This window comes from Microcaecilia unicolor, chromosome 7 (assembly GCF_901765095.1).
Source record: "Microcaecilia unicolor chromosome 7, aMicUni1.1, whole genome shotgun sequence".
NCBI classification, from domain to species: Eukaryota; Metazoa; Chordata; class Amphibia; order Gymnophiona; family Siphonopidae; genus Microcaecilia; species Microcaecilia unicolor.
In genome coordinates, this window is record NC_044037.1 from 271,682,596 (window position 1) to 271,704,831 (window position 22,236).

At 44.2% G+C, this 22,236-nt stretch overlaps 1 protein-coding gene across 1 annotated transcript in view; it reads left to right on the forward strand.

Moving 5' to 3' along the window:
* ACTR3 (actin related protein 3) overlaps positions 1-22,236 on the forward strand; it is a 106,871-nt gene that overhangs the window by 49,663 nt on the left and 34,972 nt on the right. The window contains exons 4-5 of the mRNA XM_030209572.1: positions 13,495-13,605; positions 14,043-14,138. Of these exons, the coding sequence (XP_030065432.1) occupies positions 13,495-13,605; positions 14,043-14,138 (207 nt within the window). The remainder of the gene's footprint in view (positions 1-13,494; positions 13,606-14,042; positions 14,139-22,236) is intronic.

Consider the following 22,236-nt stretch of genomic DNA (forward strand, 5'->3'; position numbering starts at 1 on the left):
AATAGACATGCCAGTGTATATAAATGCCATACCAAGGCAGATGTCTGAAAGCAACTCATCTGTATCTAACGAGGAACAGGCAGAGGAAGCAGACACAGAAAGGATCATTGAAGAAGACAGTACAGTTGGAGAAGGGGAATCAATTGGAGAAGGACTCTCAGATTTAGAGGATGCGGAAAGGTCAGACCAACCTGTTGTCAGACGCTCATCCAGGGAAAACAAAGGTGTTCCACCCCTAAGACTGTCTTACCTAACAAAGTCAGCAGAAGCTCAAGAGCCCTTAACATGGGATGAGATTGAGAAAATGCCAGCAGAAGAAGCTGCTGAATGGCATAAAGCTGCACAAGAAGAAATTGATGCATTGGATAAAAATAATACTTGGATTCTTACAAAATTACCTCCTGGCAAGAAAGCTATAGGATGCAAATGGGTATTCAAGTTAAAAAGGAATGCACAAGGAAAAGTGGAAAGGTATAAAGCAAGATTAGTCGCAAAGGGATATCTTCAAAAATATGGAGAAGATTTTGATGAAGTGTTTGCACCTGTAGTGAAACACACGACAATAAGAACACTTCTGAGCATTGCAGTCTCAAAAGGCATGCAAGTCAACCACATTGATGTGAAAACAGCGTTTCTTCATGGAGATATAACTGAAGACTTGTACATGGAACAGCCAACAGGTTTCATAAATACAAAACAAAGACAGCTAGTGTGTAAATTAAACAAAGGTCTTTATGGATTAAAGCAAAGTGCAAAATGTTGGAATGATAAATTGCATGAAATATTGACAAATTTAGGATTTAAGCAAGGTGAAGCAGATAAATGTTTGTACACTAGGTGCACAAATGGACAATATGCATACATTTTAGCTTTTGTTGATGATCTGCTCATTGCAAGCAAAAGTGAGCAAGAGTACAAGGACATTGTAAAATATTTAAACCAGAATGTTGAGATAAAAGAACTTGGTAATGTGTCATACTATCTTGGTATAGAAATTGAGAAACAAAATGATGGTTCTTATCTTCTAAGCCAGAAGCAGAAAATAAATGAGCTTATTGAAAGTTTAGGTATGCAAGATGCCCAAGTTGTAAGCACTCCCATGATCACTGATTTTCTGAAGGATGAAACAGTAAGAGAACCTTTACCAGATAACATCCAATATAGATCAGCCATAGAAGCTGAATACGTGGCCGTATCGGAAGCGTGCAGAGAACTGATGTGGATTGAAAAACTTTTGCTGGATTTCGGAATAGCTGAACAGAGACCAATCCAGATAATGGAAGATAATCAGAGCTGCATCAGACTGTCACAGAATGACAAGGTTCAGTCACGCACCAAGCACATCGCAACGAAATACCACAACGTGCGAGAGTTGGTGAAAGAAGGGGTCATCAGTCTACACTATTGTCACACCAGTGAGATGACAGCTGACATCATGACCAAACCGTTACCCAGAGAACATTTTGTGAATCTGCGTATAAAGCTTGGACTTTGTATGAATAAATAATTGCATGACAGTTATGCATGAGAAGGGGTTTGTTGGAATGTAATTGTATTTTACATGCATTGCCTGTCACCTATTATTTCTCTGTGATTACTCTGTGACCTCTGATGTGAATTACTTAGAGAGGTCACACAGCTATGCAACTTCCTGTGGGGGCAGATGCAGCACATGCAGCACATGGAGCACATGGAGCTCATGATCTCTCCTAACCTGAGAGGATCTATGGTGGTGTGAGCATCCATTACCATCTAAGCACATGGAAGGAGCTGATAATACAAATGTATAGTAATATGTATATATAAGCCTGTCTGATTATAATCTAACTACAAACTGTGAGTAAACAGATGTTTTGTTACTTCAACTTTAAAGTGACTCAGCAGTGAATTATTCAGGGGTGAATGAGAGAGAGATGAAGAAAGAAATTAACATTTCTAAAGCTGAAGCTGTGTGTACTAAAATCTGCTAATTATTTACTACAAATAATCCAACAGGGGTGGGGGGGGTTGGGAAAGAGAGATAATAGACCTGGGAATAGAGGGGAGGAAGGGAGAGAGAGTTGGACCTGGAGGCGGGAGAAATCGGAGAAAAGTTTTCTTCACTCAACTTGTAATTAAACTTTGGAATTCGTTGCCAGAGAATGTAGTAAAAGCAGTTAGCTTGGATTGGGGGGGGGGGGGGGGGGGGGGGGGGGGGGGATCTTGCCAGGAACTAGTGACCTGGATTGGCCACTGTTGGAAACAAGATGCTGGGCTTGATGGACCTTCGGTCTGCCCCAGTATGGCAATTCTTGCATACTTATGACACTAGGTCAGATAGGTAAGAAAGTGTTCCAGTGTGCTATGCTAAGCTTCCATGGCATTTTGTCAATCAGACATCATGTTCATCACAGCAAAAGGCTTTGCCTATTCTTAATTCAAAGGAGGGACTTGCATACTATGAAAAAAAAACAAAAACACAAAAACACTCAACCCTCTGAGATCAGCTGAGCTACTCCATTCATTTGCTCCAAACAAACCCGAATTGGTGATGTCCAAAAGGACTTATCAAGTTGTAAAGTGTATTTCTGTTATACTCAAGCTGGTCTCGTCTTTGTAGATAAAACTAAGGCCCATCAAGTCAGTAGCTCATTGATATGATTATAAAGGAAATTTTGCAACTCAGCAACTTGGACATCTGTGTGTACTTGCTCTTCATACTGTTAACTAGATAGTGCCTTTAAACAGTATCTCTTCATAATTAGCTTCTACTCTGATAGGTGTCTCAATGTCATTTTAACGGGCAGTGAACAACTACTGCCCACTCTTGAAAGTAATGATGCTTATACAGAGGTGTGCTAGAGCCGGTTAAATTTTTTTGGCATCTTCTGAACCAGTTGTTTTGGGAGTGCGAACCGGCTTGGCTCTCCTCCCCCCCCCCCCCCCCCCCCATCTGCAGTGTCACAGACTCCCAGTGCCGGCTCACTTGCCCACCCTCAGCTCCCCGATAGCCCTCCTTTCCTTCCTGCCGCCGTCCTGTGTTTACATTTTTTATTTTACCTCGTCACGGCGGCAGTGAAAGCAGCAGGCTCGTCTCGCCTCCAGCCTTCCCTTCCCTCTGTGTCCTGCCCTCACGGAAACAGGAAATACATCGGAAGAAGGCTGGAAAAAAAAAAGTTACATTTTTAAAAATGCTGCTGTCTTGTGCATAGGGATGTGTAGACAGAGGAAGTATAATAAGGGAATAACTTTTCATAGGTAGAGTAGTAATTTGTTACAAATCGTAATCGGTGTGCCATTTGCAGGGGCTGGTTATAGGAACACGTAACCCTGTTATTGGTGCAGAGAATTTTTTCTCCTGGTAAAGGGCTTCTAAAACAGACATGTTATGGGAATCAGGTGCTGAATTTTCAGAGTTTCTATTTATTTACTTATTTATGGCATTTCATCCCACATTAAACACGAATTAGATTGGAACCTGGGAGGCACAGAGGTGGACAAGGGGGCGCAAAGGTGGACCGGGGAGAGAGCCTGGTAAAAATTTACTAGCACACCACTGACCTTGTAGTGTACTTTTTCTCATTTATGCCTCCATAGCCCTCGGAGGCAATATTGGGTTAGTTTTGCACATACCATGACAGAGGTATGGACCTCTTTTCCTAAACCAGAGTATGTGGAGTATGATCTCAGTCTCAAATTTACTGCTAACATTCACTGTAGTGCTTGCATCTTATCCAAGAGGACTTTTTTCTGGAGTTCGTAAGATTTAACATGTATAGGCTTGAAAATTCCTTATTGTCTTTTGCCTCCAATACAAAAAGAAATATTTCTGTATCTTTCTGTCACAATTTGTTGGTCTCCAACTGCGTTTTTTGGTATTTGAGGATCTTCTCTCTCCTCACAGTTCATAGACTTACTTGGTACTGACATCTTTTATTTAGCTGTGGAACGAGGGGGCATAAGATGAAGGTGAAATGGGATATATTCAGAAGTAACCTGAGGAAATACTTCTTGGAAAGGGTGATGAATTCATGGAACGGCCTCGTGGTGGAAATGGTGGAGATGAACAGTATCTGAATTTGAGAGCTTGGCACAAGTACATAGGATCCCTAAGGAAGTGACAGAGTAGATGGCATGGAAGGATAGACTGAATAGGCCATATGATCTTTATCGGCCTGCATTTTTCTGTTACTGTGTTTCATTATAGTTCTGGTGTTTTTCTCCTTATCACTGTGGTTTTTTTTGTTGTTTTTTGGTATCCAGCATTTTTTCTGTTGGCATGAGAATACCCCAAGTGATCATAACCTCTCCATTATTTCTTTGGGTTTTAATCCTAGTGCTTTTCCTGTACAGCAGTATTACCATGTTTAAAAGTTTCCAATAGATGAGATGTGCCACCTTATTTTGCATTTCTGTATAGCGCTGTTTAGAGTAGGACTGTACCAGATATTCGTATTTGGCTGTATAGTGAGAGTCCCATAGCTGATTTTTATCCTGCTGATATGGCAAGATTGCTTACCTGTTATAGGCGTTCTCTATAGTGAGGATAAATCAGACATGCATCCTTGTCTCCCCCACCACCTTCCCAGAACTGAAGTTGAGCTTCCTAATCGAGGAGTGTGTATTAGGGTAGCACCCAAAATTGAAATGTCAGGTAACAAAATAGAGGGGTACCATACATATCTTGTACCTCGGGGCCAGCAATGTAAACATGTTAACAATATTTAGGTCATCACATTTGTACTTCCTAGTTCCTAACTGCTTTTATCAACACTATTTCTGTCTGCTTAGCATGTATCATATGAACTGAAATCAACTTCCTGAAATAATTCATAATAATGTTTACGGCATAATTGTTGCAGCTAAGCAGCTATATTATTTGTTGCTGGTGAATGAAATGTTATCAGTTATTTACTATCAAAACCTTCCGGTGCTTCGGATATTTGTCCAGCTAGTAATGGCTTTTTTTTGCTTCTGGAAACTTTGACCAGTGTTCTGATACAACCAAAGGAGAAGTTGCTTTTTTGTTCTTCACTTAGTGATACCTGCTGTTGGAAGTCCTGGATTAGTTTAATGCCCTTCTCAGCTGTGACTTTCACAACTTTGAGACTTGTAACAATTTCGTAAAATTTTTGGGTCTCAGTTTATCTGTCGCAGTTCGTTGGTGTTTTTTTTTTCTTTTTTTTAAAGCATCTTTTGCAACTTCTCAATTGCATTTAATTCTATCATTTTGGGAATATTAGTCATATTCCACAAATGATAATGCAGCTCGTGCTGTGAGTCATGAACTTCCTTATTCTTTGCTTGCATATTTTATGTTGGTAAAAGAAAACAGGTTTATTGATTGGAAGTTTCATTCCAGTTGTGGCTTTGCTAACAGGCCAGACAATACATGTATTTGTGGCAGTGCCTATAGTACAATAGTAAGGAAATATCCAAGTCCAAGTTAAAATATTTGAAACACATCGTTAAAGTGCTTTCCTTATGGCAGCAATTACATCATCAAAGAACTAATACTGTAAGTAAATTTCACAATAGTCTTTTGTGCATCTACAAGTTACAATCTGCTGTACACCGCCTTGGGTGAATCTCTTCATAAAGGCAGTTAATAAATCCCAATAAATAAATGAAAGCTATATCATTTTATAATCATTAGACACACTGAGACACAATTCTGATTTTTAACAAGCTGTTTTTAGCAGGATATAAATAGCAATAAAATTACTAGATTACACAAGGACAGTGAAGTTTAGTTATCTTTAAATATCATCCAGTTTTACTCAGACTTGGCCATGTGTAACAAATCTAAAGGGTACCCAGTTAGAACTGAATTTTTGCAATACATGTGGGAATATTTTGCACGGTGCAAGATTGTTTTCTAGTGTTTTCATCTCTCAGAACACTATTGGTACCACTGAATAATGTTATCCACTTGTATAACTGATTTATAAGCACAGTAGATTTTGTATGATGACCTCCCATAGCAGCTGCTCTCCCCATGTACAAATCTGTTGGGCTGGACACCGCAGTCTCTTAGCTGAGTGGTGAGCCTTGTTCTTTGCCTTTCACCTGCCCGTCAAAGTAACATTGAGCAAAAATTCCCAGGAAATGAGCAGAGCAGACTAACATTAACTTGTGGCTGCCATCCTAGATCCCATTAAAACTTCAGTGTTGAGAAAAAAAAAATGTATGTTGACAAAGAATGTGAAGTCCTGGGGCAGAGTTTAAAATTTACTTAGTGGTATGCAGTGATAAGTGGAACATGGTATGTATTTAATACAAAGTAAAATAAGTTTTATGTAGTGACTAGGAATAAATGCCCGTTTCTGAGGGCAATGAAACGGGCGCTAGCAAGGGGCCCCCTCCCTCCGAGCTACTTGCCTTGTTTGGTGTTCGCGTCGCTGTGTGTGGGTAGGGTTTTTTTTTTGTTTGTTTGCTGCGCCTCCGTGGCCGTGCCTGTGGCGTTTCGGTTTCGGGGCTCGAGTGTTATAGCTCCGCCCTCGACGTCATGACGTTTTGATGCGAGGGCGGTGCAGACACTCCAGGGCACACCGGATATCTCGGGCGCTTCAACTTCCGTGGAGGAGGCTTCAGAACGTTGGGGTTGCCTTTTATATATATAGATATTTTGTTTTACAAGATCATTCAGCAGTTTTCATGCATCAACTTAACACACAGTAGTTGAACAGCCCTTGACAGATTTTCTTAGGATCTAGGAACCATATTTGGGACAACTGGAATTTTATTAATTTAAACATAAACACACATTCGCCATTCATTGTGCTTAAGATGATTTACAGCAGACTATTACTGTTTATTTCTATAGCACTATTAGATGTATACAGCGCTGTACATAAGCTATTTATTACATAGCAGGGAAAGAGTGGATAAGAGGCTACTGCTCTACCCTTCACCAACCCACCTACAGGCTAGCTAGCAGTGGAGAGGGGCTCTAGGGTATGTCTGCTGGGGTAATCGGGAGAGGCTAAAGTGGCACCTGTTAGGGGTGGGTATGGGGTGCAGTCTTAGTTTTTTCTCCATTATCCACCTGCCCCAGCAACCACAGCTTGCTTCATTACCCACGTAGCGCCCCCCCCCCTCCGCAGTAGATTTTCTGAATCTTTCCCCCTCCCCCTAACAATGTATAGGTTCATAAAGAAATTCAATTCAAATGATTTAATACATATGCTGGGTCTAGCGAGGTTTTTTTTTTTAATGATTTAAGAGTTAAGCATGAAATCTTAAATTGGACCCTAAGTGCACCAGAAACCCAGTGCAATTTGTTCAACATAGAGCTAATATGATCCCTTGGGAAGGCTTTTTACTATCTTATCAAACTTCCAGCTGGATCTCTCAAATGCTGTTTGCTGTTAAACTAAATAGAGCATTTCAGTGATCTTAGGACTTAACAGTACCTTGTGAGTCAACTTTTCTTTTTTTTTAAATTTGCATTTCAATAATACATCAAAGACAATACTTTCAAAAGAAATCGAGAATAATATAATAAAGTCAGCAACAAAATAACAAGTCCACATTAAGGAGATAAACCAATACATAGTAAATCTATAGGAAGATGGATACACAAAAATAGAAAAAGAGTAATAACACCCTCTCCCCCCTTTCATACTCCTAGCGGACCCAAAATGATCCTAGCAAATTAAGTGGTCAGGTAAGAGTTACACCTTTTGCCTTCCACAAAAAAATCTCAACTGTGCAGGTTCATGGAAAATACACTGAACATTCTGATATACCACAAAGCCTTTACAAAGAAATCTAAGTTGAAAGGAAGCTTAAATACATTGCATTCTGAATTTGCAAAGTATGCTTGTAGTCCTGCCAGTGTGTCGTCATGTGGAAACACGGAATTGTGCGTGTTTTTTTTTTTTGTGGCTGCTCCTGTTTTTTTTTTTTTTCAATGAGCTTCCCAGTTATTTACAGTGTTGTGGGAGTGTGCAACAGTTTGTAATATTATTGAAAACTTATTGTCTTGTTAAGGCTTTTTAGAGTAAATTTTAGGTATTTTTACTGTTGCATTGACCTTGCTGGACAAATAGGGTTTTTTGGGTATTATGATTTTAGATTTATTTCATTTGTGTATATTTATGAATGTGCACTTGTAAACCCGCCTTGTTAAAGGCAGGATATAACTTTTAAAATAGAAATCTCTATATATAAAAGGCACCACCAACGTTCTAAATGAAGCCTCCAGCCGGAAGTGTGAAGGGGGAGAGATATCCGGTTTCCCCATGAGTGTCTGCCCCGCCCTCGCTCTCTAACACAAACAGTGAAGGAAAACACAGCAAAGCACGAAATCAAATCGCTCTCTCTGTAACAGTGAAGGACTCAGAGGGGGGAGGGGAGAGAGGGCAGAAGCCCTCACTAACTCTGTAACATAAACACAGCACAGCAGGAAACTTAACACTGAAGGACTCGACTCCCACTGGGGAGGGGACAGAGAGGACAGACAGCACAGGGGAAGGGAGAGAGGGCAGAGGACAGGAACATACACACTCCCACATGCACACAGAAGAAAACCTTGCTAGCCCCCGTTTCATTTGCATCAGAAACGGGGCTTTTTTACTAGTAAATAAATAAGCTCCTGATGAAGTTACTGCAGAATGCAATTCCGACGACTTCTTTTGTCTAAACTGTGTCCACTTAACACATCAGGAACACCTGCACTTTCTCTCCCTTAAGAGGTACCTGCAGTCTTATAATTATAATACAATCTCAACACTGAAACCCCATCTTGATGAAAAACAAAAGAAACCAATACCATGGCTCTAGCTGGTATTTCAGACTGTGAAGCTTCCAAAATGTCTGAAATACTCAAATCAACCAGGGGTTCAGTCATTTGTTTTGTTAATTGAAGTCACATAGAATAATTTTTGTAAAGTTGGAAGAGCTGCCTCCAGAAATTTCAACAGTTTGCAAAAAAAACTATGGAAAAGTTCTCTCACCAGAGTTAGTCTAGATTGTGGAAAGTTAAATTCAAACCTATTTGAGTGTTCTCCAGTTTTCTGCAACGTTAAAAGACTTACTTTGTATTAAAAGCAACAGATTTATCCAGTTTGTCAACTCTGGCAGTGCAGGAGTTAAGTCTCTCAAGTCTTTTTTTTTTTTTTTTTTGTTACATTTGTGCCCCGCGCTTTCCCACTCATGGCAGGTTCAATGCGGCTTACATGGGGCAATGGAGGGTTAAGTGACTTGCCCAGAGTCACAAGGAGCTGCCTGTGCCTGAAGTGGGAATCGAACTCAGTTCCTCAGGACCAAAGTCCACCACCCTAACCACTAGGCAGTTTAGCTGCAGATATAGTAGGAATTGAAACAAAAGAGGAGCAAACCTGGTGCAAACTCTATGGCCATCCATATTGCATGCAGGGTCACCACCTCCAGCTTCAGCAAGGTAGAAACAGTAGAAGCAACAGGCAGCCCGTCTACCTTTGATTGACGCTTCTCTGGCACCAGTCTCCTCCTGCACCTTTGTAATCTTGCCATATTCTTCCCCGATGGGCATGACAGCTATTTCGCATGCATCGGTGATGGCTCCATTCTCCCAGTACTTACTTCCTCAGCCACCTCCAACGCCAGAATTACCGGTGTCTTCCACTTCTTGCGCTAGGCAGGGTTGGGCAGCAATTCCAGGAATTGGGAGAGTCACAGTTCCTCCATGCTTAGTGAAGACTCGCTATCCAAGCTGGTGCTCTTCCCCACTCCAGCAGCAGAAACACCACACACCTTCAGCACAGTAAAGCCTAAGTTGTGTTAGCAGTTTGTTGCATGGTGCTAAGAGCCGGTGGGCAGGGAGGAACTCCTCTCAGCTTCCCCCTGTGCTTAGGCATTCTGAGGAGTAAGTTCGAAGAGAAATTCAAGGTAAGAATTACCTCAGCGTGGGAGCACCAGTGTCTTGCCATTTTGGTCTCCCTCGACCTTCATTTTTCTTTTTATTTATGCAACGTTCCGCAATGAGTGCAACCCTCCCCCCCCCCCCCCCCCCCCAAAAAAAAAAAAAAAAAACTTGTGATCCTCAAATAAGAGAAATTACATAGAGGGAAAAACAAAGAATCATTCCCACAATAAACAAGGGAATAACTTTAGACTAATATATATATAGAGATAAAGATAACAAAGAAAACTAAAGCCAGGGAGCTGTTAAGCTATGGTCTTTTTAAATGAGGGTTAACAATCGGCGGAATGGGCAAAGGCACCTGAGATATTCCAGCAATTATACTCTTAGCAGCCAAAATAAAAGCTAACTATTGAGAGGGTGCAAAGAATATATACTTTCAAGTATTATGTTCAATTAATTTGCAGGGAGATTTGAGGAAAAACGGCCCCCCTCCCCCAACCACCAGTTGCAAGATACAAGATGTAATGAGAGAAACTGCTTCCATTTTCTCTCTCGTGATACATCTAGATAGATCCAGATTTTCAGGTTATAAAATAACCTTTGATTTCAAAAATAAATATTCAATATCTGGTCTCAATCAGAAACCATTTCAAAAGAAACTACTAACATTGCAAAAGTCTCAGTTCCCGAGTCAGAATGTGCCACTATTTCTGTAGAACTCTACTATTATTAAACATTTCTATAGCGCTACTAGACTTACGCAGCGCTGTACAAATTAACATGAAAAGACAGTCCCTGCTCAACAGAGCTTACAATCTAAATTGGACAGATGAACAGACGAACAGCTGTCTGTTCGTCTGTCCAATTTAGATTGAAAGCTCTGTTGAGCAGGGACTGTCTTTTCATGTTAATTTGTACAGCGCTGCGTAAGTCTAGTAGCGCTATAGAAATGTTTAATAGTAGTAGTAGTAGTAGTCGTAGAACTCCCAGAATCAAGCACTTAAGGAAGCACTGAACTCAAGGTAAGCAACTTGTTTTATTTCCATTTGATATTTTGGCGGCTTTTGATACAGTTGATCATCAATTATTGCTTCACAGGCTTAGTATGCTTGGGCTAGGCAGCAGCCTGCTGAACTGGCTTTCAGTGCTTGAGTAAAAAAGGTGTTGCTTTTTCATCTATGGGCAGCCCATTGTTGGGTTCCGCAGGGCTCCCCACTGTCACTGTTGTATTTAATGTCTACCTAAGTTCATTGGGAAGGATATTAGATGATTTGGGTGTGTGTTCTCTCATATAAGTACATAAGTACATAAGTAGTGCCATACTGGGAAAGACCAAAGGTCCATCTAGCCCAGCATCCTGTCACCGACAGTGGCCAATCCAGGTCAAGGGCACCTGGCACGCTCCCCAAACGTAAAAACATTCCAGACAAGTTATACCTAAAAATGTTTAGTCTAATCTTGATATTTCACCTTTCATAAAGTTGGAGTGGTTTACAAACAAAATAATGAAAATGAAAGGAAAAGAAACTACAGCTCATGATAGGAAAGGAGAAAATAAAATCAAGAAAGAATAAAACAAGTTCAGTAAAACAAATGCAGTAAAACAGCAAAGGGCAACAGCTGCCATACCTACTTGGCTTGAATATCACAACTCAAGGCAGATAGCGGGGTTTTAAAAATGTTAAGACAGCTTCCTAAAGGAAAAATCCATAGACCATTATTATAATGGACTTGGGGAAAATCCACTGCTTATTTCTGGGATAAGCAGCATAAAATGTTTTGTACTTTTTTGGGATCTTGTCAAGTATTTGTGACCTGTATTGGCCACTGTTGGAAACAGGATGCTGGGCTTGATGGACCTTCGATCTGTCCCAGTATGGCAATACTTATGTACATATGAGGGATATGCAGAAGTGAATAAATGAGTCTCTAAAGTGGTTTTAAAGAACGAGTAAGAAGACTATTCATTACGAAACACAGAGTAAAGCATTCCAATGAGTTTAATTAGAGAAGAAAAACAGAGTTGGAGTCTGGTATGGTCAACAGCAAGGGTAGCCAGTTGATTCTGGTTAGATGAGCCTAGAGAACATATCAGACAATAAGAAATGATCAAGGAAAATAAATATGATGGGATCTGTGTGTGCAATATCTTGGCAAGTCAGAATTTTATATTGTATTCGGTAAGTGAGATGAAGTCAATGATATTCTTTAAGGGCTAGAGAAATGTGATCAAATTGATGACTTGTAAGAATGTGTATAGCTGTATTCTGAACCATTTGTAACTTCTTAAGCTGAAAAAAATGGTAAAACTGGTTAAATGACATTGCAATAATTTGAAATAAATAACGTATGTAAGAAGTATGGAACAATATTAGAGGATTATGTAGAAACAATTCGAGTTTTGAAACATAGCATTCAATTGGTAGACAATTGAACTTATGATAATTTTCTGAAGTTAAATAAGCAAAAAACTAAAATAGTATGGTTCAGGGCCCAGGATAGACTCGATGAAAAAATAGGTTTGCTGTCGGACGAATTGCTCTATATTGAAAATAAATCCAGAGTTTTAGGAATTACCCTGGATTCAAACCAGCACAGATAAATTAAAAAAAATTATTAAGTAGTGTCTGTTGTGAGCTGTACAATCATCCTTGAGCATTGACAATCTTATCACCACAATTGCAGTTCTCAGTATAGTAGTATCTCATCTAAATTACAACCTGTGTTAGATATCTGTGCAAAATTGATTTTCAGGGTAGGTAAGGTTGAAAAGGCCTCTCCCTTACTAACAAGTCTGCATTGGCTGCCTGTGGAGCAGCATATTAATTTAAAAATCTGAGTAGCGATTTTAAATTTATTAAATGGACTATGTCCAAATGGTTTTATTCAGATGTTGAATTTTCCTTGTAATCATGTGCCTTCTCATTTTAGGACAACATGGATAGAATATTGTTTTCCTTTTCAAAGTGCAAAAATTTAGAATGAAATTCCTTTACAATTTAGACAAATCATTCATATTTTCCCTTCTGCTTGGGTAAATGCATGAACTACTTGACCTATGCTTTTGAAGATTGTTCATGTCTTCTTACTGTAGAAGTTCTTTGGATTGTGTTTCACCTTGAATCCAATTCAAAAAATAAGCAGAATATAAATCATAGAATAGAACTGAACAATTTGTTTTCCATACCACTAACCCTATTGTCAAGTTCAGTTAATTTCTCATACATCTGTTAAAAAAAGTCATCAAAGTGAGTCACCGATAATGTTAATATAGTCTCAGACCAGGTTACTACCACCCAAATATTAGCTGAGTGAGTATACCTATTTCTGGGTCTCCATTTAGAAAATGTCTATAGGAGAAATAAAATTAATAACCACAACAGGTTTATCTTTATTAAAATACTTATATACTGCAAAGTTCAAAACATTTTACAGAAAATCACACTTATTTAACCCAAGACCGTAGTGCCTAATTCCTTGTGAGGATTTTATTTTATGTAGTTCAGTGAATAACAAAACTTTTAGAATTATAAGGCAGTTCAGTTGATGAAGCGCTGCCATTAAAAAGTTCTAACTGTAATAACCATTCATGGAAATCTTTCAGTGTGTGTTTTAAGGGACTACCTTGATTACATTCTCTTATTAAGGGTTTTATCTTCTCATAGTGGCCAATCCGTCATGGCATAGTGGAAGATTGGGATTTGATGGAGAGGTTTATGGAACAAGTTATCTTTAAATATCTAAGAGCAGAACCTGAAGATCATTACTTTCTCCTGGTAAGTGGAAAGTCTTTTCTGTGTAATCAGGTCTATCAAAGTTGTACATGTTGGTGTGAATTAAAATATTAAAAAGCTGCTTTTCTATTATACTACCATTAAATATAAAAGTACTATGTGGTGAGCAAATGAAAATTGACTAGAATATTTTTCAAATGGATATTATAAATACAATAAAAAGCATCATGTTTTTGTGGCAATTGAACCAAGAATATGTTGCCCATCCGCAAGTGGCCACAAGAACAAAGCCCACTTTTTTTTTTCCTTGAGTGGAACTTCCACTTCTGTTAAAAGGCCTATGGTCTTATTTTGTCTGTTACATCACATGTTAGAATAAAATCTGGATCTTTTCTTGTTAAGATTCTTCTTTATTGGGTAATGAAGTATGAAAGAAGCAGTCTTCTGAACTTTATAACCAGTTATTTGTTATCCAACAGACAGAACCCCCATTAAATACTCCAGAAAACAGAGAATATACTGCTGAAATTATGTTTGAGTCTTTCAACATTCCAGGCCTGTACATTGCTGTTCAGGTGAGAACATATATATTTTATTGACAGTGTATTTCCTTAATGATAACATTTTAATATAAAAATCATAGAACTTTTAAGTGTCTGATGGAATGGGTTTAACGTGTGTTAATAGAATTATAGCAGTAATGATTGTAAATGCAAATTGTTTACTGATTTCAGTGGGTACTGAAATATTTCAGGATATTTTTTCTACATAGAAGACAAGCAAGATGATGATTATACTATGTTAGTTAAATTGGTGATCTTGTGATATAGAAACTAATCTGTTTCGTATGAATTTAGTCAGCTGCCTTAATCTGGGTTTGAATGAGAGATGTAGTGTTGTGTGTATCTGCTGAGTTGCTGGATTCTGTTGATAAAACAGGGATGGCTATATGGTAACATATCACTTGACAGTTAAGATAGGGTCTTCCGGTGACAAAACATATTAAGGTAAGATAAAATATGTAATCTAAGTAGTATGGTTTTGAAAGATAGTAAATCCATCATCCAATATAATATTGGGTAATAGGTACTACAAAAATAGTGCCCTTATTTACTAAGCTGCAGCAAGGTTTTGCAGTTAATGCATGTTAAGTGCAAGACCTCTGTAACCTGGATTGGCCACAGTTAACAGGATGCTGGGCTTGATGGACTTTGTCTGTCCCAGTCTGGACCTGGATTGGCCACTGTTAACAGGATGCTGGGCTTGATGGACCTTTGGTCTGTCCCAGTATGGGAACACTTATGTTCTTATTAACTCTTGGGGCCATCCCAAGAGTTTTGCTGTGCCATTAGCCGATAAGTTTACAATGCATTAACTGCATTGCAGATAATGTGATGTAGTTAACTACATCTCTAGAGGTAGCATTAACTGGGCTTTATCGTGTTAATAGCTGCCATCTTGTTAACTGTAATGTGCATTCCCAACCCTCTCTCCATTACTCTTGCTGGCTGTTTTTGTCTCTGCTGGGCAGGTTACTCAAGGTGTGGTGGTGGGGAAAATAAAACCTGCAGAACTGATTGTGAAATATTCCTAGTCTCATAGCATGCGACTTCGGTAATTGTGCTGTTGGCAAAGTAATATTAGTTCTCCGAGGACAAGCAGGCTGCTTGTTCTCACTGATGGGTGACGTCCACGGCAGCCCCTCCAATCGGAAACTTCACTAGCAAAGTCCTTTGCTAGCCCTCGCGCGCCCGCGCGCACCGCGCATGCGCGGCCGCCTTCCCGCCCGAAACCGGCTCGAGCCGGCCAGTCTTCTTTTGTCCGCACTCGGTACGGTCGTGTTTTCGCCGTGTCGAGCCCCGGAAAGTCGACCTCGCGCGTCCAACTTGTTTGAGCGTGTTTTTTCCTTCGGGAAAGCTTTCCTTAGTCGGGAAGTGCTCCGGAAACCCCCCGCCGGGTTTCGTGTAAATCCTCCCCGTACTTCCAGCTTTTTGCCCCGGTAAGTTTTCTTTCGTCGTCGGGGAAGGCCTCTTTTCGGCCTCGGTCGAGATTTTTTTCTCCCTCTAAATTTTGGTGCTCCAAATTTCGCCATTTCGGCTTTTGATTTCGCCGGCGTGATTTTTCCGCCCATGACATCGAAGCCTTCCAGCGGCTTCAAGAAGTGCACCCAGTGCGCCCGGGTTATCTCGCTCACTGATCGACACTCGTCGTGTCTTCAGTGTCTGGGGGCCGAGCACCGCCCTCAGAACTGCAGTCTGTGTTCCCTGCTTCAAAGGCGGACTCAGGTAGCGAGACTAGCCCAGTGGAACGTGTTGTTCTCGGGCTCTTCGTCGGCATCGGCACCGGGATCTTCGAGTGCATCGACGTCGTCAGCGTCCAGACCATCTTCCTCGGCCGCCCCTGCATCGAGTGCATCGAGGCATCGGGCCTCTGCATCGGCGCCGAGACATCGGATAGCTGCAACGACGTCGGTGGTACCAGGACCTCGTCTGCTGATGTCGTCGGACGGTGGTGCATCGGGTGGAGTGCAGGTGAGGGCTGTCCATTCCCCTGCTGGTGGCGGTGAGCCCTCGGGTGGGTCTCCTCCTACCCTGAGGGCTCCTGCGGTACAGCCCCCCCGAGATCGACCTTCTTCAGTCTCGGCCCCGAGGAAGCGACGGATGGATTCGACGTCCTCCTCGTCGGTGCCGGGGAGCTCCGGTGACATGCTTCGGAAGAAATCGAAGAAGCATCGACACCGGTCTCCTCCCCGTGTTGGCACCGAGAGCTCTGGGTCGCCGAGGGAGTCGGCACCCAGCAGGCATCGGCACCGAGAGGACCGCTCACCCTCTGTTCAGGAGGTGTCGATGCGCTCCGCTCTGGACAGCCCGGAACAGCCTCCACGCCCGGAACAGGTACTGACGTCGACGCCTGCATCGACCTCTCAGCCTTTCTCTGCAGCCACTCTAAACGAGAGCCTCCGGGCCGTTCTCCCAGAGATTCTGGGAGAGCTGTTGCGCCCTACCCCTCCGGTACCGGCGGTGCTTGCGCCACCGGTACCGTCGAGCGTGGCGCCGGCTGGCCCATCGCCCAGGTTGAGGTCCCCGACGTCGGTACCGCGTGCGGTGCCGACCGCGGCCACCTCCCAGGAAGGCTCCCCGACTACGTCGGCGGAGGGAGCTTCGCCGATGCGGGCGAGGGAGTCTACCTCTCGACGCCCCCATCGTGGACGGGGTTCCACGGAGTCGAGCAGGGCGAGGTTGCAGACACAGGTCCGTGAACTTGTGTCTGACACCGAGGGTGAGGCCTCGTGGGAGGAAGAGGAAGATCCCAGATATTTCTCTGACGAGGAGTCTGAGGGTCTTCCGTCTGATCCCACTCCCTCTCCTGAGAGACAGCTTTCTCCTCCCGAGAGTCTGTCTTTTGCCTCCTTTGTCCGGGAGATGTCTACGGCCATCCCCTTCCCGGTGGTTGTGGAGGACGAGCCCAGGGCTGAAATGTTTGAGCTCCTGGACTATCCTTCTCCACCTAAGGAAGCGTCCACTGTTCCCTTGCACCATGTCCTGAAGAAGACATTGCTTGCGAACTGGACCAAGCCATTAACTAATCCCCACATTCCCAAGAAGATCGAGTCCGAGTACCGGATCCATGGGGACCCAGAGCTGATGCGCACTCAGTTGCCTCATGACTCTGGAGTTGTGGATTTGGCCCTAAAGAAGGCTAAGAGTTCTAGGGAACATGCTTCGGCGCCCCCGGGCAAGGACGCTAGAACCTTAGACTCCTTTGGGAGGAAGGCCTACCATTCCTCTATGCTCGTGTCCAAGATCCAGTCTTACCAGCTCTACACGAGCATACACATGCGGAACAATGTGCGACAGTTGGCGGGCTTGGTTGATGCTCTTCCCCCTGAGCAAGCCAAGCCTTTTCAGGAGGTGGTCAGGCAGCTGAAGGCGTGCAGAAAATTCCTGGCCAGAGGAGTTTATGACACTTTTGATGTTGCGTCCAGGGCCGCTGCTCAAGGTGTGGTGATGCGCAGGCTCTCATGGCTGCGTGCCGCCGACCTGGAGAATAGAATCCAGCAGCGGATTGCGGACTCGCCTTGCCGTGCGGATAACATTTTTGGCGAAAAAGTCGAACAGGTGGTAGAATCTCTCCACCAGCGGGACACCGCATTCGACAAGTTCGCCCGCCGGCAGCCTTCAGCTTCTACCTCTACAGGTAGACGATTTTTCGGGGGAAGGAAGACTGCTCCCTATGCTTCTGGCAAGCGTAGGTACAATCCTCCTTCCCGACAGCCTGCGGCCCAGGCTAAGCCCCAGCGCGCTCGCTCTCGTCAGCAGCGTGCGACTCAGCAAGGCCCCGCGGCTCCCCAGCAAAAGCAAGGGGCGAGCTTTTGACTGGCTCCAGCAGAGCATAGCCGACATCCAAGTGTCAGTGCCGGGCGACCTGCCTGTCGGAGGGAGGTTGAAAGCTTTTCACCAAAGGTGGCCTCTCATAACCTCCGATCAGTGGGTTCTCCAAATAGTCCGGCAAGGATACACCCTCAATTTGGCCTCCAAACCTCCAAATTGTCCACCGGGAGCTCAGTCCTACAGCTTCCAGCACAAGCAGGTACTTGCAGAGGAACTCTCCGCCCTTCTCAGCGCCAATGCGGTCGAGCCCGTGCCATCCGGGCAAGAAGGGCTGGGATTCTATTCCAGGTACTTCCTTGTGGAAAAGAAAACAGGGGGGATGCGTCCCATCCTAGACCTAAGGGCCCTGAACAAGTATCTCGTAAAAGAAAAGTTCAGGATGCTTTCCCTGGGCACCCTTCTCCCCATGATTCAGCAAAACGATTGGCTATGCTCTCTGGACTTGAAGGATGCCTACACACACATCCCGATACTGCCAGCTCACAGACAGTATCTGCGATTTCAGCTGGGCACACGCCACTTCCAGTACTGTGTGCTACCCTTTGGGCTCGCCTCTGCGCCCAGGGTGTTCACAAAGTGCCTAGCTGTGGTAGCAGCGGCGCTTCGCAGGCTGGGGGTGCACGTGTTCCCATATCTCGACGATTGGCTGGTGAAGAACACATCCGAGGCAGGAGCCCTGCAGTCCATGCAGATGACTATTCGCCTCCTGGAGCTACTGGGGTTTGTGATAAATTACCCAAAGTCCCATCTTCTCCCAGTGCAGAGACTCGAATTCATCGGAGCCCTGCTGGATTCTCGGACGGCTCGCGCCTATCTCCCAGAGGCGAGGGCCAACAACTTGTTGTCCCTTGTCTCGCGGGTGCGAGCGTCCCAGCAGATCACAGCTCGGCAGATGTTGAGATTGCTGGGCCACATGGCCTCCACAGTTCATGTGACTCCCATGGCCCGCCTTCACATGAGATCTGCTCAATGGACCCTAGCCTCCCAGTGGTATCAGGCCGCTGGGGGTCTAGAGGACGTGATCCACCTGTCCACGAGTTTTCTCGAATCCCTGTATTGGTGGACGATTTGCTCCAATTTGACTCTGGGACGTCCCTTCCAAATTCCTCAGCCACAAAAAGTGCTGACCACGGATGCGTCTCTCCTGGGATGGGGAGCTCATGTCGATGGGCTTCACACCCAAGGAAGGTGGTCCCTCCAAGAAAGCGATCTACAGATCAATCTTCTGGAGTTGCGAGCGATCTGGAACGCTCTGAAGGCTTTCAGAGATCGGCTGTCCCACCAAATTATCCAAATTCAGACAGACAATCAGGTTGCCATGTACTATGTCAACAAGCAGGGGGGCACCGGATCTCGCCCCCTGTGTCAGGAAGCCGTCAGCATGTGGCTCTGGGCTCGCCGTCAAGGCATGGTGCTCCAAGCCACATATCTGGCAGGCGTAAACAACAGTCTGGCCGACAGGTTGAGCAGGATTATGCAACCTCACGAGTGGTCGCTCAATTCCCGTGTGATGAGACAGATCTTCCAGGCGTGGGGCACCCCCCTGGTGGATCTCTTCGCATCTCAAGTGAACCACAAGGTCCCTCAGTTCTGTTCCAGGCTTCAGGCCCACGGCAGACTGGCGTCGGATGCCTTCCTCCTGGATTGGGGGGAGGGCCTCCTGTATGCTTATCCTCCCATCCCTCTGGTGGGGAAGACTTTGTTGAAACTCAAGCAAGACCGAGGCACCATGATTCTGATTGCTCCTTTTTGGCCGCGTCAGATCTGGTTCCCTCTTCTTCTGGAGTTATCCTCCGAAGAACCGTGGAGATTGGAGTGTTTTCCGACCCTCATCACGCAGGACGAAGGGGCTCTTCTGCATCCCAACCTCCAGTCCCTGGCTCTCACGGCCTGGATGTTGAGGGCGTAGACTTTGCCTCTTTGGGTCTGCCAGAGGGTGTCTCCCGCATCTTGCTTGCTTCCAGGAAAGACTCCACTAAGAGAAGTTACTTCTTTCATTGGAGGAGGTTTGCCGTCTGGTGTGACAGCAAGGCCCTAGATCCTCGCTCTTGTCCTACACAGACCCTGCTTGAATACCTTCTGCACTTGTCTGAGTCTGGTCTGAAGACCAACTCCGTAAGAGTTCACCTTAGTGCAATCAGTGCGTACCATTACCAAGTGGAAGGTAAGCCGATCTCAGGACAGCCTTTAGTTGTTCGCTTCATGAGAGGTTTGCTTTTGTCAAAGCCCCCTGTCAAGCCTCCTACAGTGTCATGGGATCTCAATGTCGTTCTCACCCAGCTGATGAAACCTCCTTTTGAGCCACTGGATTCATGCCATCCGAAGTACTTGACCTGGAAGGTCATTTTCTTGGTGGCAGTTACTTCGGCTCGTAGAGTCAGTGAGCTGCAGGCCCTGGTAGCCCAGGCCCCTTACACTAAATTTCATCACAACAGAGTAGTCCTCCGCACTCACCCTAAGTTCCTGCCAAAGGTGGTGTCGGAGTTCCATCTGAACCAGTCAATTGTCTTGCCAACATTCTTTCCCCGTCCTCATTCCTGCCCTGCTGAACGTCAGCTGCACACATTGGACTGCAAGAGAGCATTGGCCTTCTACCTGGAGCGGACACAGCCCCACAGACAGTCCGCCCAATTGTTTGTTTCTTTTGACCCCAATAGGAGGGGAGTGGCTGTAGGGAAACGCACCATATCCAATTGGCTAGCAGATTGCATTTCCTTCACTTACGCCCAGGCGGGGCTGGCTCTTGAGGGTCATGTCACGGCTCATAATGTTAGAGCCATGGCTGCGTCGGTAGCCCACTTGAAGTCAGCCTCCATTGAAGAAATTTGCAAAGCTGCGACGTGGGCTTCTGTCCACACATTCACATCCCATTACTGCCTGCAGCAGGATACCCGACGCGACAGTCGGTTCGGGCAGTCAGTTCTTCAGAACCTGTTTGGGCTTTAGGATCCAACTCCACCCCCCGAGGGCCCTGTTTGTTCTGTTCCAGGCTACACTCTCAGTTAGTTGGTAAATTTTTTAGGTCAATCTCTGTTATGTCCTCGCCGTTGCGAGGCCCAATTGACCATGGTTGTTGTTTTGAGTGAGCCTGGGGGCTAGGGATACCCCATCAGTGAGAACAAGCAGCCTGCTTGTCCTCGGAGAAAGCGAATGCTACATACCTGTAGAGGGTATTCTCCGAGGACAGCAGGCTGATTGTTCTCACAAACCCGCCCGCCTCCCCTTTGGAGTTGTGTCTTCCCTTGAAGTGTATTGTCTTGCTACATACTGGACTGGCCGGCTCGAGCCGGTTTCGGGCGGGAAGGCGGCCGCGCATGCGCGGTGCGCGCGGGCGCGCGAGGGCTAGCAAAGGACTTTGCTAGTGAAGTTTCCGATTGGAGGGGCTGCCGTGGACGTCACCCATCAGTGAGAACAATCAGCCTGCTGTCCTCGGAGAATACCCTCTACAGGTATGTAGCATTCGCTTTATACTAATTTCTTGTAAATAGCAGGCAGTGTGTTATACAAAATTCGGTTAACACTGTGAGTGTGAGAAGGTTTGGACAAGTTGTACCTAACCGCTTATCTGATGAGTGGAGGAGTGGCCTAGTGGTTATGGTGGTGGACTCTGGTCCTGGGGAACTGAGTTTGATTCCCACTTCAGGCACGGGCAGCTCCTTGTGACTCTGGGCAAGTCACTTAACCCTCCATTGCCCCAGGTACAAATAAGTACCTGTATATGTAAGCCGCATTGAGGCTACGATGAGTGGGAAAGCGCGGGGTACAAATGTAACAACAAAAAATTATAGAAAATGTAAGGTTTTGTTTCACTTAAATTTTACCAAAAGAATTGTTAGACTGAAGTTCTGCGTGTGATCAGTTTGCTTAGCTCCAGCTATAGATAATCTCTAGCAGCCCCTATTTAAGTGGTTTTTTTTTATTTTGTCTCCTGAACCAGCCTGCAGAACTTTTTGTGCTGCTACACTGAACAAGTACGTTTTCAGGCAAATAAAGGTATTTTTCACAAGTTCAGTAGTGGACCAGCAGCTTCATTTCGTGTCCCAAGTACAAACGGAATTCTGTCCAGCCATCCCAAGTTTTCTGTGCATTTGAAAAATAGATATTCTGTGTTTCGGAGATGTCCAAGCCTCATCTGATTAAGGTGTTTTTTGGCAAAATTAGGGAAGGCAAAGGGTTACCTGACATTCGTAGCTGTTAGTAAGATGGAAGCTTGGTTTTTGTTACTGTTGAGCTTTTATTAAGAATGTGATGTTGGAACTCACCTTTAATATGAGTTTGCTAG